The 20678-nt window shown below is 40.3% G+C and overlaps 1 protein-coding gene across 13 annotated transcripts in view; it reads left to right on the forward strand.

Moving 5' to 3' along the window:
* The window catches only part of ARAP1 (ArfGAP with RhoGAP domain, ankyrin repeat and PH domain 1), a 386059-nt gene that overhangs the window by 174039 nt on the left and 191342 nt on the right, over positions 1 to 20678 (forward strand). For all 13 annotated transcript variants that reach the window (XM_077451137.1, XM_077451134.1, XM_077451138.1 and 10 more), the window contains one exon: positions 1739 to 1833. In XM_077451137.1, the coding sequence (XP_077307263.1) occupies positions 1739 to 1833 (95 nt within the window). The remainder of the gene's footprint in view (positions 1 to 1738; positions 1834 to 20678) is intronic.

The raw sequence follows: 20678 nt of genomic DNA on the forward strand, positions 1-20678 counted from the left end.
TCTTGGCCCAAGATTACGTTCTTCTCTATCACTCTCCTTGGTACAAGATCAAGTTTTGCTCTCTCATCCTTCTTGGTCCAAGAGCAGAATCTGATTACTCACCCCCTTTGTTCAAAATCAGGTCCTGATCCCTCACCCCCGTTATTCCAAGATCAGTTTTTGCCCTCTAATCCGTCTTGATTCAAGATTAGGTTCTGCTTTCTCACCCCTCTTGGTCCAAGATCAGGTTTTCCTCCATCCACATCCCTCTTGGTCCAAAATTTGTTCTGCTCTATCATCTCCTTGGTCCAAGATCAGGATCTGCTCCCTCACCCCTTTTGGTCCAGGTTCAGTTGCCTCACCCCCAGTGGTCCAAGATTAGGTTCTGCTCTCCTTTCCCCCTTTGGTCCAAAGCCAGATTCTGCTAATCTCTCCGGCTTGGTGCAAGATCAGGTTCTGTTCCCTTATTCTTGGTCCAAGATCAGATTCTGCTCCCTTACCACCCTTGATCCAAGATCAAGTTGTGCTTCCTCACCCCCCATTTGATCGAGATCAGGTTCTGTTCTCCAATCTGTCTTGATCCAAGATCAGGTTCTGCTTCCTCGCCCCTCTTGGTCCAAGATCAGGTTTTTCCTCTATCGCCCTCCTTGGTCAAAGATCAGGTTCTGCTCCCTTACTACCCTTGATCCAAGATCAGGTTCTGCTTCCTCGCCCCTCTTGGTCCAAGATCAGGTTTTTCCTCTATCGCCCTCCTTGGTCAAAGATCAGGTTCTGCTCCCTTACTACCCTTGATCCAAGATCAGGTTCTGCTTCCTCACTTCCCTTTGATCAAGATTAGGTTCTGGTACCTCATCTCTGTTGGTCTAAGTTTAGATTCTGCTCTCTGATCCTCTTTGGTCAAAGATCAGGTTATGATTCCTCACCCCTCTTGGCCCAAGATTAGGTTCTCCTCCTTCACCCTCTTTAGTCCAAGATCAGGTTCTCCTTCATCTGCCTCCTTGGCCAAATATGAGGTTCTCCTCCATCACCCTCCTTGATCCAAGATCAGGTTCTCTTTCATGACCTTCCTTGACCCAAGATCAGGTTATGCTCCCTCACCTCCCTTGATCCAAGATCAAGTTCTGCTCCCTTACCCCTACTTGGTCCAAGATCAGGTCCCTCACCCTACTTAGTGCAAGATGAGCGTCTGCTCTCCTCCCTACTTGGTTCGGTTCAGCTCTGCCTCACCTTCCCTGTGATCCATATTCAGGCTTTCTTCCCTTCCTAGCCCAGGATCAGGTCCTCCTTCTTACATGGGTCCACAATCCCGCTTAATCCAGGATCTGGCCCCCCGTCAGTGCAGCACCAGGTTCCTCAACACGCGTTTGAGAAAGTGGTGTTTTTTCGTGAGAATGCACTTCAAACCCCAGATCAACCCCAAGCCCCCAACCTTTAGGAATGCTGTAGGTGGGCGTACCCATATCCTCAGCCACTTTTGTTCTTTCAGTGATGCCAGAGAGGTGGATGGGCCAGGCTGCCAATGGCAGTGGATAACTGGGCTCAGAAAAAGTTGGTTGAATGGTGCTGGGCATCAGACCGAGGACATTTTTTATCATGTTATTTTTGTCTGGAGTTCTGCTTTAATGGTCACCACTGATTTTTCTACGCTTATGCAACATATGCCAAAGATGTACTGTATGCAAATGAAAGCCCACTGGTCGTGCCCCCAGCTCTTCACCCTCCAGATTGAACCTAAACGCGTCTTTCTCTTGCCATACAGATAGACGGGGTTGCTCTCACTGGATTCCGGCGGCTGAAGACAGATGACGACGTGATAGACAACAGTGCCGAGGACTACGATGACGCCCAGTCCTTGTAAGTCTGGCCAGTCTTTTACTTTTACTTGGTGTATTGGTGAAGGTCCGGTGTTCCCGGTGGGGGATAACTAGCAGTAGTTGGTCACCATTGGACTTCTGCTTTGTGATGCTGAAGATGTTTAGTGGCTCATCAGAGGACCTTCCTCCTTTCTGAACATAGAAACGTTTTCTTTGTGATAGAAGACAGCCAATGAATTGCGTTGAAATACTACCAGATGTTTTATTTGGTCTTTTTCGGTTATTTTACACAATCAGCACCAATAATATAACTAATGCACTGCATGACCGGACTGTGAAAAACTCATGCAGTATCCCGCTGGTCTCAGATAGTCTCTTGTATTATCTGGGTGGTCTCTGAAAGTCTTATGTAGTATCTTGGTGGACTATAATAGTCTCTTGGGTTATCTTGGCGCTCTCTAATAGTTTATTGTAGTATCTCAGTGGTCTTTAATGGTCCCTTATATTATCCTGGTGGTGTCTGATAATATCTTGTATTATCTGGGTGGTCTCTGAAAGTCTTATATAGTATCTTGGTGGTCTGTAATAGTCTCTTGCAGTAGCTCAGTGGTCTCTAATAGTCTCTTGCAGGAGATCAGTGGTCTCTAATAGTCTCTTGGAGGGGTGTATTGGTCTCTAATAGTCTCTTGCTGGAGCATAGTGTTCTCTAATATTCTCCTGCAGGAGCTTAGTGGTTTCTAATAGTCTCTTGAAGAAGCTTAGTGGTCTATAATAGTCTCTTGCTGGAGTGTATTGGTCTATAATAGTCTCTTGCTGGAGCGTAGTGGTCTCTAATAGTCTCTTGCAGGAGCTAAGTGGTCTTGAATAGTCTCTTAAAGGAGTGTATTGGTCTCTAATAGTCTCTTGCTGGAGCATAGTGGTCTCTAATAGTTTCCTGCAGGAGCTTAATGGTATCTAATAGTCTCTTGAAGGAGCTAAGTGGTCTCTAATAGTCTCTTGCAGGAGTGTATTGGTCTATAATAGTCTATTGCTGAAACGTAAAGGTCTCTAGTAGTCTCTTGCTGGATCGTAGTGGTCTCTAATAGTCCCTTGAAGGAGCTTAGATGTCTCTAATAGTCTCTTGAAGGAGCTTAGATGTCTCTAATAGTCTCTTGAAGGAGCTTAGTGGTCTCTAATAGTCTCTTGAAGGAGCTTAGTGGTCTCTAATAGTCTCTTGCAGGAGTGTATTGGTCTATAATTGTCTATTGCTGAAACGTAAAGGTCTCTAGTAGTCTCTTGCTGGAGCCTAGTGGTCTCTAGTAGTCTCTTGCTGGATCGTAGTGGTCTCTAATAGTCCCTTGAAGGAGCTTAGATGTCTCTAATAGTCTCTTGCTGAAGCGTAGTGGTCTCTTGCAGGAACTTAGTGGTCTCTAATAGTCTCTTGCAGTAGTGTATTGGTCTCTAATAGTCTGTTGCTGGAGCCTAGTGGTCTCTAGTAGTCTCCTGCAGGAGCATAGTGGTCTCTAATAGTCTCTTGCTGAAACGTAGAGGTCTCTAATAGTCTCTTGCAGTAGTGTATTGGTCTCTAATAGTCTGTTGCTGGAGCCTAGTGGTCTCTAGTAGTCTCCTGCAGGAGCATGGTGGTCTCTAATAGTCTCTTGCTGGAGCGTAGTGGTCTCTAATAGTCCCTTGAATGAGCTTAGATGTCTCTAATAGTCTCTTGCAGTAGTGTATTGATCTCTAATAGTCTCTTGCAGGAGCTTAGTGGTCTCTAATAGTGTTGCAGGTGCTAAGTGGTTTTGAATAGTCTCTTAAAGGAGTGTATTGGTCTCTAATAGTTTCTTGCAGGAGCTAAGTGACCTGGTGGTCTCTAATGGTCTCCTGCAGTATCCTGGTGGTCTCTAATAGTCTCTTGCAGTATCTCAGTGGTCTCTACTTTGTGTCCAGGTGCTTTTTAACAAACTGCCATCTAAAGACCGTCTATGAATAACTAAAGTAAAAAAAAAATTCCCAAGGGACTTTAGCTGAGTAGTGCAACACGATGTAAATGAACAATTTGTTAAAAAAAAAAACTTCACAGATTTTATTTCATATTACATTTAAAATTGATATGAAATAAAATGTGTACAGTTTTTTTTTTTTTTTTTTTTAAACAAATTGTTCATTTACATTGCATGGCACTACTCATCTAAAGTCCCAGGGGTCCATTTTTTCCTTTGGTTCTATTAAGTATTTGGGACTGAGTATCGCCCTAGTCTGAGCATGTGTGGCCTTTTTTTTTTCCCTTTTATCGTACACGTCCATAAACAACCGTTTCCAGCTCGTCCAATCAAAGTTAGGGTCACTGCAAATGTTACAATCTGACTGTACAATCTTTTAGACTTACTAAAGCAGCCCATAGATTATACAATGTTCTTTTCTTCTACCATGGGTGGAAGGAAAGAATTGCTCAATTTTCCCCCCATCAGCACAGTCAGTGTAGATGGGGGATCCCTCCTGTATTGCATTCTTCCAGCGGGGAGCCTTCCCACCAGCAGAAAACAATGATCACTGCCGGAGGTTCTAGCTATTGGCAGTAATTGCATGTAACAAATCCTGACAGGCTGGTTGTACTGAAGCCCATCGATGGATCAACTCCAGTACAACCAGCCTGCCCATAGGTGGATCCAATCTCGGCTAGTCTTTGCTGAATTAGCCGAGATTCTATCCATCTACGGCCGGCCTAAAACTTTGCAGTGTAGGACCTAGCTAATCTATCCAATCGATTTTGTATCCAATCGTGCAGATCCCTGCTCTACATAGGTGCTGGAGGATCTGAAGGAGATTGGAGCATGTCAATCAGATTGTAACGTGTGTGGTGAGCTTTGCATTTGATTGGTGAGCCCAGGCTAGGTGTGTGTCCTCCTCTGACATGTACAGTGGAAGGCATGGGGGGGGGGGGGGGGGGATACTAGAAGATATTCTAACCTGCAACATTGAGAAATTCTGAGCGAAGAAGATCCCCCCCCCCCCCCCCCTACAGGAAACCGAGGAGTGTCATCATCACCGACCACTACTGACCGTCTGTATTTATAGACACAGCCACACCACACCTGTCTACTCCATCTATCTATCTATCTATCTATCTATCTATCTATCTATCTATCTATCTACAGTATCTCACAAAAGTAAGTACACCCCTCACATTTTTTGTAAATCTTTTCTTCTATCTTTTCATGTGACAACACTGAAGAAATGACACTTGTCTACAATGTAAAATAGTGAGTGTACAGCTTGTATAACAGTGTAAATTTGCCGTCCCCTCAAAATAATTCAACACACAGCCATCAATGTCTAAACCGCTGGCAGCAAAGGCCCAATTAGCCATTTCCCCTCCCCCGGTTGTCATGTGACTCGTTTGTGCAGTGATTCTCAACCAGCATTCCGTGGAAGCCTAGGGTTCCTCCAGAGGTTGCTAGGGGTTCCTCCAGAGGTTGCTAGGGGTTCCTCCAGCATTGGGCAATTTCTGCCTCTCAGATAAGTTCCCACCGACACCATTGATCTTTTTAGCTATCTGTAAGGAGGTAATTCTTCCCAATGACCACAAGTGTAAGGACCATTCTTCCCAATGACCACAAGTGTAAGGACCATTCTTCCCAATGACCACAAGTGTAAGGACCATTCTTCCCAATGACCACAAGTCTAAGGACCATTCTTCCCACTGACCACAAGTGTAAGGACCATTCTTCCCACTGACCACAAGTGTAAGGACCATTCTTCCCACTGACCACAAGTGTAAGGACCATTCTTCCCACTGACCACAAGTGTAAGGACCATTCTTCCCAATGACCACAAGTCTAAGGACCATTCTTCCCAATGACAACAAGTGTAAGGACCATTCTTCCCACTGACCACAAGTGTAAGGACCATTCTTCCCAATGACCACAAGTGTAAGGACCATTCTTCCCAATGACCACAAGTGTAAGGACCATTCTTCCCACTGACCACAAGTGTAAGGACCATTCTTTCCACTGACCACAAGTGTAAGGACCATTCTTCCCAATGACCACAAGTGTAAGGACCATTCTTCCCACTGACCACAAGTGTAAGGACCATTCTTCCCAATGACCACAAGTGTAAGGACCATTCTTCCCAATGACCACAAGTGTAAGGACCGTTCTTCCCAATGACCACAAGTGTGAGGACCATTCTTCCCACTGACCACAAGTGTAAGGACCATTCTTCCCACTGACCACAAGTGTGAGGACCATTCTTCCCAATGACCACAAGTGTAAGGACCATTCTTCCCACTGACCACAAGTGTAAGGACCATTCTTTCCACTGACCACAAGTGTAAGGACCATTCTTCCCAATGACCACAAGTGTAAGGACCATTCTTCCCACTGACCACAAGTGTAAGGACCATTCTTCCCAATGACCACAAGTGTAAGGACCATTCTTCCCAATGACCACAAGTGTAAGGACCGTTCTTCCCAATGACCACAAGTGTGAGGACCATTCTTCCCAATGACCACAAGTGTAAGGACCATTCTTCCCACTGACCACAAGTGTGAGGACCATTCTTCCCACTGACCATCACACCAATGTATCATGAGTTGTAGATTTCTAATTTTTAGCAGGCGTTCCCTGAGACCAGAGAACGATTTCAAGGGCTCCTCTGTGTTGAAAAGGTTGAGAAAGGCTGCGTTAGTGTTACAAGGTCTCAGGTGTGAATGGGGAGCAGGTGTGTTTTAAATTTGGTTTTATCGCTCTCACTCTCTAATACTGGTCACTGGAAGTTCAACATGGCACCTCATGGCAGAGAGGATCTGAAAAAAAAGAATTGTTGCTCTACATAAAGATGGCCTAGGCCAGGGTTTCTCAACCGGGGTTCCTCCAATGGTTGCTAGGGGTCCCTTGAGCAATGACCAATTTTTCCCTCTCAGATGAGATCCCAGTGACACCAATGATCTTTTTAGCTATCTGTAGGGGGGGGGAAATTCTTCCCCAAGACCCTAGATGTAAGGAGCACTCTATCACTGACCATTACACCAATGTATTGTGAGTTGTAGATATAGCCATTTTTAACCACTTGCTTACTGGGCACTTAAACCCCCCCTCAGTCCCAGACCAATTTTCAGCTTTCAGCGCTGATGCACTTTGAATGACAATTGCGCGGGCATACAACACTGTACCCAAATGACATTTTTATCATTTTTTCCCCACAAATAGAGCTTTCTTTTGGTGGTATTTAGTTACAGCTCGGAGTTTTATTTTTTGCTAAACAAACAAAAAAAGATGCAAAAAAATAAAAAAATAAAATCATGTTTAATAGTTTGTTATAAAATTTTGCAAACAGGTCATTTTTCTCCTTCATTGAAGTGTGCTGATGAGGCGGCACTGATAGGCTGCACTGATAGGCTGCACTGGTGGGCACTGATAGGCTGCACTGGTGGGCACTGATAGGCATAGTTAAGGCGGCACTAATAGGCACAGATAAGGCGGCACCGATGGGCACAGATAAGGCGGCACTGATGGGCAAAGATGGGCACAGATAAGATGGCACGGATGGGTGGCACTAAGGGGCACTGATAGGTACCACTGATAGATGGGACTGATGGGCACTGATAGGTGGCACTGATAGGTGGCTCTGATAGGTGGCACTGCTGGGCACTGATGGGCGGCACTGCTGGGCACTGGTAGATGACACTGATGGGCACAGATATGTGGCACTGGGGTGCAGCACCTTAGTTGAGGCAGATTGTGGGCACTGCTGGGTGGCACTGTGGGCACTGCTGGGTGGCACTGCTGGGTGGCATTGTGGGCACTGCTGGGTGGCACTGTGGGCAATACTGGGTGGCACTATGGGCACTGCTGGGTGGCACTGACAGGGGGGGGACACATTTTTTATTGATGTGGCAAAGCAGGGGGCAAGTGGGCACTGGCAGGGGGCAGGTGGGCACTGGCAGGGCTGGCCCGTGATCGGGACTGATGCTGTCAGCGCGAGGAGGAATAATAGCCGATTACCGGCTCCGTTGTATCACATGATCAGCTGTCATTGGCTGACAGCTGATCACGTGATAAGGGGTCGGGATCGACCCCTTGCTCGGATCGGTGATCAGGCGAGTCTCATAGACTCGCCGATCACAGAGCGCGCCGCGCGCACCCCTCAGGGGGCGCGCAGGCCGCTCGTGCGCTATTCATTCACTATTCACTATTCATTCACTATTCACTATTCATTATTCACTATCTATTGACGTCGTCCCGGCAAAGGAGATCCGTCATTCGGCTATAGCGCGGGTCTCAAGTGGTTAACAGGGGTTCCCTGAAACCAAAAGGTTTTTTTCAAGGGTTCAAGGGTTGAAAAGGTTGAGAAAGTCTGGCCTAGGCTATAAGAAGATTGCCAAGACCCTGAAACTGAGCTATCTATCTATCTATCTATCTATCTATCTATCTATCTATCTATCTATCTATCTACTCTATTTATCTGTCTATCTATGCATCTTTCAATCCTCTATCTATTGATCATCTATCTATGCATTTCTCAATATCTATTTATTTATCTATGCATTTCTAAATTTTCTATCTCTCTGTCTGTCTATCAATTTCTCTTTTTATTGAGCTATATCTATTGCTCTATCTATGCATCCCTCAATTATCAAAATATCTATCGATCTGTTTATCTGTCTATTGATCTATTTGTGCATTTTTTCTATCTATCTATCTATCTATCTATCTATCTATCTATCTATCTATCTATCTATCTATCTATCTATCTATCTATCTATCTATCTATCTTGGCTGCAGCCAATAAATACAGAACAACATGCAACAGCAACCTCAACCCTTCCCTTCTTCTTCATTCTGCTACTGATGGCCTTTACGACAAAATTGCACCCCTGTCCTGCCCAGACCTAACCACTTCCATCTACAACACCACGCTGCCATCCTCCCTAGACGTACTCGCTCCTCTTTCTACATGCTGAACCATTCCCCCGTCTGCCACAACCCTGGCAAACAGACGACACAAGAAGTCTCAAGAGACACAGCCGTGCTTTTGAGCGAGCGTGGCATAAATCTAAGTCCCTGGAAAGACTTTACCCTCTACAAATCTGCCCTTCTCAAATACAACTCCTGCCTCCACACTGCTAAACAAACCTACTACAACACTCTCATCAAAACTCTCTCCAAACCAAAATCCAAACCCCGTCAACTCTTTTCTACCCTTAATTCCTTTACTTCACCACCCCCCTCCCCTCCCCCACTGCCCCCACCTACCAACTTGCTTACCGCTCAACAGATTGCCAACCACTTCAAAAGCAAAATCAACACAATTCGAAAAGGAGATATCCAGCATTCAACTTCCCCCCCCCCTACCCAACACATCAGGTCCAACACCACGCTCAATACTCTCCAACCTCTGCCCAGTTACCACCGATGAAGTTGATAAATTCTTCTACACGGCCCACCTCACCACCTGTCCCCTCACAATTACTGCGACCACCTTCCCACTCAATCCTCAACTCCCTAACCCACATCTTCAACCTCTCCCTCTCCTCCGGCACCTTTTCTTCCCCGCTCAGACATGCACTGGTTACCCCCAAACTTAAAAAAAACCCTCACTAGACCCCACCTGTTTGAATAACTTAAGACCCATCTCCCTGCTCTCGTCTCCCTGCTCCCATTTTCCTCCAAGCTCATCAAACGCTTTGTCCGTGACCAAATGAGTCGCTACCTCATGGACAACAACCTTCTTGACCCCCTACAGGAGGGATATGCAATTAGCGGATCTCCAGCTGTTGCAGAACTACAAGTCCCATGAGGCAAAGCAAGACTCTGACAGTCACAAGCATGACAGCCAGAGGCAGAAGCACGATGGGACTTGTAGTTTTGAAACAGCTGGAGGTCTGCTAATTGCCTATCCCTGCCCTACAGTCTGGCTTCTGTCCACAACATTCCACTGAAACTTTCCTACTAAAACTCACCATTGACCTACTAACTGCTAAAACCAATGGCCATTACTCCATACTCATACTCTTAGCCCTTGTACACACGGTCGAAGAATCCGTCGGAATGTGTCCTATCGGACCGTGTCGTTGGATATTCCGACTGTGTGTGGTATGAATCGGACTGATTCCATCCGAATCTCCGTCGGACCCAATTTTCCAACACGTTGGAAATATTTTCCGACCAACTGGTTCGATCGGACATACTCCGATCATGTGTAGAGAATTTTGATCGGACCAATTGCCACGCATGCTCAGATCAAATTCCTACATCAAGGCTATTGGCTACTAGCCTGAACGTAGTCCCATCGTAACGAAATTACGTCATCACGTTCTGAATGATCGGATTTTTTGACAACTTAGTCCGACCGTGTGTATGCAACAGTTTCGGACAAGATCCGACGGGCAAAATCCGATGGACAAAATCCGACGGATTTGGTTAGCAGAATGTCCGACCGTGTGTACAGGGGCTTAGACCTCTCTGCTGACTTTGACACAGTTGACCACCTGCTCCTCCTCAGCAAGGACTTAAAGTCCTTAAAGTCCATTATATATACAGTATATCCCCTATAATGGTATATACAGTATCTCTCCTCTAATGGTATATACAGTACATCTCTCCTCTAATAGTATATACAGTATATCTCTCCTCTAATGGTATATACAGTACATCTTTCCTCTAATGGTATATACAGTATATCCCCTCTAATATATACAGTATATCTCTCCTCTAATGGTATATACAGTATATCTCTCCTCTAATGGTATATACAGTATATCCCCTCTAATGGTATATAGAGTATATCTCCTCTAATGGTATATACAGTACATCTTTCCTCTAATGGTATATACAGTATATCTCTCCTCTAATGGTATATACAGTATATCTCCTCTAATGGTATATACAGTATATCTCTCCTCTAATAGTATATACAGTATATCTCTCCTCTAATGGTATATATAGTATATCTCTCCTCTAATGGTATATACAGAATATCTCTCCTCTAATGGTATATACAGTACATCTCTCCTCTAATAGTATATACAGTATATCTCTCCTCTAATGGTATATACAGTACATCTCTCCTCTAATGGTATATACAGTACATCTTTCCTCTAATGGTATATACAGTACATCTTTCCTCTAATGGTATATACAGTACATCTTTCCTCTAATGGTATATACAGTACATCTTTCCTCTAATGGTATATAGAGTATATCTCCTCTAATGGTATATACAGTACATCTTTCCTCTAATGGTATATACAGTATATCTTTCCTCTAATGGTATATATAGTATATCTCTCCTCTAATGGTATATACAGTATATCTCCTCTAATGGTATATACAGTATATCTCTCCTCTAATGGTATATACAGTATATCTCTCCTCTAATGGTATATACAGTATATCTCTCCTCTAATGGTATATATAGTATATCTCTCCTCTAATGGTATATATAGTATATCTCTCCTCTAATGGTATATACAGTATATCTCTCCTCTAATGGTATATACAGTACATCTCTCCTCTAATGGTATATACAGTACATCTCTCCTCTAATGGTATATACAGTATATCCCCTCTAATATATACAGTATATCTCTCCTCTAATGGTATATACAGTACATCTCTCCTCTAATGGTATATACAGTACATCTCTCCTCTAATGGTATATACAGTATATCCCCTCTAATATATACAGTATATCTCTCCTCTAATGGTATATACAGTACATCTCTCCTCTAATGGTATATACAGTATATCTCCTCTAATATATACAGTATATCTCTTCTGTCTGTTATTCTCAGAGTGGATTAGATATTTTGCTCCCTAACCATATAGTTGGTTATTTATATTCACCACGGCATATAGAGATATTTAAGAATAAATTGCCTTTTTTTTTTAAACTTTACATATTAACTAAATTATATACCACACTTTTTTTTAAGGTTATTAATCGAAACAATAATCGGCCAACTAATCGATTATGAAAATAATCGTTAGTTGCAGCCCTAATTATAATAATAATAATATGTATATTATTATACAGGATTTATATGACACTAACAGTTTTACACCGTGAGTGCAGACAGTAGTGTTACAATACATATCGGAGGCTCATTAGATGTAAAGTGACATTCGGTTGTCGGCGGTGTTGTAATTGGGGTAAAGTTGTCACAGAAGCCCCCATGGAAGTTTCCCTGCACACTGTAGAAGTCTCTGGCATTGGACGCCCCCCCCCCCTCCCCCCTCTTGGGGGATTACAGGAAGAGGACAGTCCCCGGTGTCACACAACGGTGTGATGTGCACACACAGTCCCTAAGGACACAAAAGAAGACGCTTCTCCTCCACGAGTGTCCCCTGGCGCAGGGTGAGCCCCAAGAGCTGACAGTCGGTAAGAAGTGTAAAGGCTTGCTCTGTCCCTTTTTAGATTTGCATATTCTATGAGGAAATCCTGGATTGTTCTTGAGAAGTTTTCCCAGCCGGGGATTTCCTCGTGTGAGTGGAAGACGTCCCAGGGGGCCATTCCCAGATTCCTTTTGCTCCTGGCCGCGGGCTCCTTCAGTGTGGAGGGTTACCTCTGTGGAAGGTGATTGGAGCCACATGGGTGCACTCGTAACAGCGCGGAGTTCTGTCTGCGATCCTTTTTATTATTTGTAGTAGCGGTTTCAGGAGAAGATCCTCCAATTCACGCTGTGCCCGGAGCGTTCAGAAACCTTTCCTCGCTGCAAGTCCTGTCCGATGGCGGGCGCGCACGGGACAGTTTTAAAGAAGATCAAATTGTCATCAACTTTACTGATCATAAGATCGAAGCGATCATTCAGTGCACCACGCGATCAACGATCCTATCGATCCAATCTTCTTTCCTTTTGATTGGATTCTTCAGCCCAGGCCGATCAGAAAAAATTTAGATGAAATCAACCGATTTGGGGACAAAATTGATCGATGTGATGCCCCATACACACAGTCGGATTTTCCGACGAGAAACGTTCGATGGGAGCTCGTTGACGGGAAATTCCGACCGTGCGTAGGCTCCATCGGACATTTTCCATCGGGATTTCCGTGACACGAAATTTTCCGATAACAAAATCCGTTGACGTAAGTTCCGAGCGTGTGTACGCGATTGCGGCGCACAAAGTTCCACGCCTTGCTCGGAATCGAGCAGAAGAGCCGCACTGGCTATTGAACTTCATTCATTTTTCTCAGCTCATCGTTGTACGTCACCGCATTCTCGACGTTCGGAATTTCCGACAAGATTTGTGTGACCGTGTGTACGCAAGACAAGTTTGAGCCAACATCCATCAGGGAAAAAAAAATCCCGTGTGTGCTATTCGTAAAAAATTTACATGACGTCCCTTATGCTGGTATCCATCATAAAATCTGCCTCTTTGCTGATGATGCCCTCTTGACCCTGACCAACCCCCCTGACCACCCTCCCTAATCTCCAATCCCTCCTCTCCCATTTCTCAGCTTTCTCTGGACTTCAACCCCACCACTGCCTTGTACATTTCCTTACCAACCTCTTTGGTAATACAGCTGCAATCCTTTTTCCCATATCGCTGGAAACTCCTCCTCCCGGGATTACCTTGGCATCCCTTTTTGCCACCAATTACTATCCCTTGCTACGATCACTTACGTTAAGGTGACCAGATTTTTAAAATGAATTCCGGGGACATATTTATTTATTTTTTTTACTAGTAATGGTGGCAATCAGCAACTCTCTGCCCGTCACCGCCCGCCTCACAGCCTGTCAAGTCTTACTCTCCAGGCCCCCGGCTACTACTGGGTTGGGAGCAGAGGAAGATCACTCCGCCAGGGAAGGCAAGGAGATGAGAAGGTAGACGGCTGGCCCAGACTGGAGCCAAGGCAGATGAACATGGACCCGATATTGAAACAAATATTCTCTCCGCTCTGAACAGCAAAGGATCATCAGAAAGGGGCCCAGATAATGGAAAAAAAATGCACCCCCCTAAGCTAGTAGGGGCGGTGGAGCGGGGGTGTGTAATTCAGAATTTTTATTTACATTTTTTTTATGTTTTTGAAATTGCCCCAGCCACTGTTCAAATCCAATCCAGGGACAAAACCGGGGACAGACTTGGTCCGGGGACGGTGTCCTCAATCCGGGGACTGTCCCCGGAAACCGGGGATGTCTGGTCACCCTAACTTACATCCTTAATGCAATCCTGGAGGTTTCCTTCTCTGCCCTGGATAGGCTGCTTCCATGCGCTCAAGAAGACTATCCTCCCCAAAGACCTTTCCTATTTTCGTACCCTCCCAGATATATTCTCGTAGATTTTTTATTTATTTTAAAAAAGTATATATATGTATAGATTTTTTTTATTTTTTTTTAAAAAAGTGTGTGTGTGTATATATATACATATATATATATATATATATATATATATATATATATATATATATATATATATATATATATATATATATATATATATATATATATATATATATATATATATATATAAATATAATAAAAAAATTATTATAAAATTATTATAAAAAAAAAATTATATATATATATATATATATATATATATAATTTTTTTTTTTATATATATATATATATATATTCTCATATAAATTTTGTCATAGATTTTTATTTATTTATTTAAAAAAAAGTATATATATATTCTCGTAGATTTTTTATTTATTTTAAAAAAGTATATATATGTATAGATTTTTTTTATTTTTTTTTTAAAAAGTGTGTGTGTGTGTGTGTGTGTGTGTGTATGTGTGTATATATATATATATATATATATATATATAATAAAAAAAATATTATAAAATTATTATAAAAAAAATTATATATATATATATTTTTTTTTTATATATATATATATATTCTCATATAAATTTTGCCATAGATTTTTATTTATTTATTTAAAAAAAAGTATATATATATTCTCTCTCTCTCTCTCTCTTTTTCTTTTATATATATATATATATATATATATATATATATATATATATATATATATATATATATATATATATATATATATATACTCTCTCTCGCTCTTTCTTTTTATATATATATATATTCTCTCTCTCTCTCTTTTTATATATTTATATATATATATATATATATATATATATATATGTTCTCTCTTTCTTTTTATATATTCTCTCTCTCTCTCTCTATCTTTTTTTATTTATACTCTCTCTCTCTATATCTATATATATATATATATATATATATATATATATATATATATATATATATATATATATATATATATTCATTCTCTCTATCTATCTATATATATATCTATATATATATATCTATATATATATATATATATATATCCTTTTTTTTTTTTAAAGATATAATTGTATTATGTTTGACTTTTTAATTGATATCGTGAATTTAAACGAACGTGAATTTATTGTCGGCCATTACCGGCACCTTTAGCGCAAGAAAAGCTCAAGAAAAAAGGCATTCCTTTAAATTCGATTTATGTTTGCACACTGGTCTGTTGCGCTTAAAAATCTTGCTTGCTTCATTTCTGGTCAGTTAAAAAAAAAAAAAACGCAACAAAGATGCACCTAAATGCATTAAAAAAATGCAGCAAGAATGCATCAATAATGCACCTGTTTTACGTTTTTTGATGCGGCTTTTCCGTCACATGACCTGTGAATAACACACTATGAGCAAGGTAAAATCACAGAAAAATAATGTGCGTTTTCGGCACCTTTTTTTCTTGACTAAAACACAATTTTTTGACCGATATGTTTCGGGTGCCGAAATTTCGGTGCATCTCTACATAAAACAGATGTGGGAGCAATCTTCCGTGTGAACGATCCTCCAATTCATGATCAGAAGTGTGGAGACCACGGCAGAGCCCACGTTGTTCTCTAATGCCCCCCCCCCCTCCCCGCGTTCTGTTTAAATCAAATCAGCTGCATAGTAGGAGAGGTAAATATTTGACACCCCCGTTAGGCGAGGTGTGTGTGTTGGGAATGTGCGCAAAAGTGCGTGCTTTACCGAGAGGCAGAGAAATCCGCTGCCATCTAGCAGACGCATGCCGCTACCATGAATTACTAGTGGCTCCCCCACGCATTTGCAAACGTGCGTGTTTTTGCGCACACCCTACTGCATGGCGTGTTTTTTGGAAAGGAGTCGGCGCGTCTTTTCTTTTTTCTCGCACGTAGGGCGGGCCATTGAAATAAATAGGCTACCCTGCACGCAACGCGCGTAAAACACGCGGAGAGCGCACACGCCCCTGCGCACCCACAGTAGTGTCCACCAAGCCTTACAGGAAGTGAAATGTCGCACGTGCATGGACTGGGCCTTAAGGCTCGTTCACGCTTGCTTTGGTCTCTGAAGAGCGATGACTTATCGGATTCATGTTGTATTGCCCCTCCCCCCCAACCGCCTGCTTTAACCCCTTGAACCCCACACAAGCGCATGCATTGCACGTGGTTGCAGAGCGACCCCATGTCTTTATGGACCTTGCTTTGTGCTCTGGTGCGCAGTCATGTTGGAACAGGAAGAGGCCGTCCCCAAACTGTTCCCACAAAGTTGGGGGCATGAAATTGTCCAAAATGTCTTGGTATGCTGACGCCATAGGAGAACTAAGGTGCCAAGCCCAATCCCCAAAAAACAACCCCCACACCCTAATCCCCCCCCCCATCCACCAAATGGTTTGGACCAGTGCACAAAGCAAGGTCCATAAAGACATGGATGAGCGAGTTTGGGCTGGAGGAACCTGACTGGCCTGCACAGAGTCCTGACCTCACCCTGATAGAACACCTTTGGGATGAATTAGAGCGGAGACTGCGAGCCAGGCCTTCTTGTCCAACATCAGCGCCTGACCTCACAAATGCACGTGCCACACGCCAACAAGACCCGACAGTCACTGTAGGGAAAGCAGCCTCAGCACGGCTTCCGGCCCAGGCCACGGCACTGACACGTTTCGCCCCACCCATGGGGCTTAGTCAAGAGGATGGGAATTCCATGTGGCAGGGGAGAATAAATACATCATCGGTTGCTGCTGCAATAAGGAAAACAATGAGCATGTATTTATTCTCCCCTGCGACACAGGATCCCCCACCTTCATGTCTAAGCTCCATGAGCAGGGACGAAACACGTTGGAGGGAGTGCCTTATGGAACCAGGATGTGGCTCCTTTCACTACAGTGACTGTCGGGTTTTATTGGTGGGTAGCACCTGGGGTGTTTTTCCTCTTTACATTGCATACATTGAGCCCCTAGCCTGCACCCTCATAGATGGTAAATACTACATCAGCCTTTACAGGGGTCACACATGATCGATCGATCATTCAGAATACTGGCCACAATTCACAGACTAGGCAATGGTAGAAGCCCACCCATCCTGGTTGTGCAGGGTCCACCCTGACCTGGGACAATACCTGTTGGTACTTGGTTCTGCAGTTTGTGGGTGGTCTCTATGTCACTACACCAAGTAACATCAATAAATATACAAATAATAATAATAATAATATGAGGGTTCTGCAAAAAGTTTCCACACTTTTTTCAAAACTTTTATTTTTTATTTTTTTAGAATAAAAAAAAAAAAGACATCACTCATACCAAACTGCAAGGTCAGCCGGCTGGTAGTAGTAGTAGTAGTAGTAGTAGTAGTAGTACAGTATATTATTAATTATTTATTTATTTTTAGTGTTATTTATTTGCTGTTAATATGAGGGGTATTCAAAAAGTTTATGCACTTTCATATTTTCTTTTTTTTCCTTTTTTTTTAATATTTTTTTTCCCTAAGAATTAAAAAAAAAATGACATCACTCGTTGTAGTAGTAGTAGTAGTAGTAGTAGGAGTAGTAGTAGTACAGTATATTATTAATGATTTATTTATTTTTAGTATTATTATTTATTTGCTGTTAATATGAGGGGTCTTCAAAAAGTTTATGCACTTTTATATTTTCTTTTTTAAAATATATTTTTTTCTAAGAATTAAAAAAAAATTACATCACTCATACTAAACTGCAAGGTCAGCCGGCTGGTAGTAGTAGTAGTAGTAGTAGTACAGTATATTATTAATGATTTATTTATTTTTAGTATTATTTATTTGCTGTTAATATGAGGGGTCTTCAAAAAGTTTATGCACTTTTATATATTTTTTTTTTCTTTTTTTAAATATATTTTTTTCTAAGAATTAAAAAAAGAAATGACATCACTTGTACTAAACTGCAAGGTCAGCTGGCTGGTAGTAGTAATAGTAGTAATAGTACAGTATATTATTAATGATTTATTTATTTTTAGTATTATTTATTTGCTGTTAATATGAGGGGTCTTCAAAAAGTTTATGCACTTTTATATTTTCTTTTTTTTTTCTTTTTTAAAATATATTTTTTTCTAAAAATTAAAAAAAGAAATGACATCACTCATACTAAACAGCAAGGTCAGCTGGCTGGTAGTAGTAATAGTACAGTATATTATTGATGATTTATTTATTTTTAGTATTATTATTTATTAAAAAAAAAATACATCACTCATACTAAACTGCAAGGTCAGCTGGCTTGCCAGATGGACTGACTAGTCACGTGACAATCTCAGACCAATTACTCACCGCCCTCACAGTTTCCAAAATATAAAAAAATATATATATATTTAAAAAAAGAAAAAAAAGAAAATGTAAAAGTGCATAAACTTTTTGAAGACCCCTCATATTAACAGCAAATAAATGATAATACTAAAAATAAATAAATCATTAATAATATACTTGAACTCTACTATTACTACTACTTTAATAATAATAATAATAATAATAATAACAATATAAATAATAATAAAAATAATGCATTTATAAATGATAACCTAATAATAATAATAATAATAATAATAGAAATAATAAAAAAAAATTCACACAGCTTTCACCCAAGATTTGCAAATTTTTCCAAAAATATTTATAGAAATAATAATATAAAAAATATATAAATATAATATTTATATATAATATAATATTTAATATATAATAATAATAATATAATAACAAAATAATAATAATAATAGTAATAATTAATAATAATGTTAATAATAATAATAACAGTGACTAAAAGGTTAGCACTTCTACTTGACAGCACCAGGATCATCAGTTTCAATCTCAACCACGGCACTACCTGCCAGGAGTTTGCATGTTCTCCCATTGCCTGCATGGATTTCCTCCAGCTACTCCGGTTTCCTCCCACACTCAAAGACATGCTGTCTAAATTGGCCCTAGTATGTGTGTGTATGAATGTGAGTTAGGGACCTTAGATTGTAAGCTCCATGAGGATAGGGACTGATGTGTACAATATATATGTAAAGTGCTGCGTAAATTGATGGTGCTATATAAGTACCTGTAATAAATAATAATAAATATATAAATAAAAATATAAAATAATTTTATAATAATAAAAATAAATAAATGTTTTCACACTGCTTTTACCCATTAACACACATTATCACATATAAAAAAAAATCAATAATAGAAATAATGTAGTGTATTGTAATTGTGCTGTCCCCCTCTACATTGTAAAGTGCTGCGTAAACTGTTGGCGCTATATAAATCATGAATAATAATAATATAAGTAATAAAACTACAATCATAATAAAATAATATAAATATAGTACATATATAAATAAAATAACAATATAATAATAATAATAAATAACTGTTTTCACACTGCTTTCACACAAGATTCACATATAAAAAAAAAAATCAATAATAGAAATAATGTAATGTAGTGTTAGAAATAATAATAATATAACAACAAAATAATAATAATAATTATTATATAAGAAGGCCCTCCTGTCCCTTCTGTATTGAACTGTATTGTAATTGTGCTGTCCCCCCTCTACATTGTAAAGTGCTGTGTAAACTGTTGGCGCTATATAAATCATGAATAATATTAATAATATAAATAAAAATACAATCATAATAAAATAATATAAAAATAGTACATATATAAATAAAATAACAATATAATAAAAATAATAAATAACTGTTTTCACACTGCTTTCACCCAAGATTCATATATTAAAAAAAAAAAATCAATAATAGAAATAATGTAATGTAGTGTTAGAAATAATAATAATATGATAACAACAAAATAATTATAATAATTATATAAGAAGTCCCTCCTGTCCTTTCTTTATTGAACTGTATTGTAATTGTGCTGCCCCCCCCCCCCTCTACATTGTAAATCACTGCGTAAACTGTTGGTGCTATATAAATCATGAATAATAATAATAATATAAATAATAAAAATACAATCATAATAATATAAAAATAGTAAATATATAAATAAAATAACAATATAATAATAAATAAATGTTTTCACGCAGCTTTCACCCAAGATTCACACATTTTTCCCAATAATATAATAACAATATAATAATACATATAGTAATAATATAAATATAAAAAATCATAAATGTTTTTACACAGCTTTCACCCAAGATTTGCACATTTCCCCCTTTGAATTTGTTAATCCGGGGTGAAAGTTGTGTGAAAGCATTTATAAACAGACCCCTAAGGGTTAACATGAGTGAAACTTCTGTCCCTGGCCATAGCCTGCCAAGTTTTTGAGTACAAGAGCTCCGTGTATATAATTGAGGAAGTTCCCGGTGAAGTAGAATGGAGATTGTGTTCTGTACATACAGCTGCTCAGGATTTGGATGAGGACATTGCTGAATTTCTTCTGTTCCAGTATTTACATTTCAGCACTAAAGGTGATTTGTGGTTGGTTGCTGTCCGCCTGCTTTGTGGTGGTTCTCCTCCGCCATCTTACCACCTTGTCATATAATACCGATATTGGTAAATTCGGTAAAGCGATATATGATCGGCAAAGCACAGACTCCTTCACACGCACACATTGGTAATCTGGTGCTCTGGGTTTGCGCACCGTGTTCTGCACTGCTAAATAATGAGACTAGAGGG

The sequence above is a fragment of the Lithobates pipiens genome, unplaced genomic scaffold (genome assembly GCF_037356315.1).
Source record: "Lithobates pipiens isolate NorthernLeopardFrog02 unplaced genomic scaffold, aLitPip1_a1.2 Scaffold_23, whole genome shotgun sequence".
Lineage (NCBI taxonomy): Eukaryota > Metazoa > Chordata > Amphibia > Anura > Ranidae > Lithobates > Lithobates pipiens.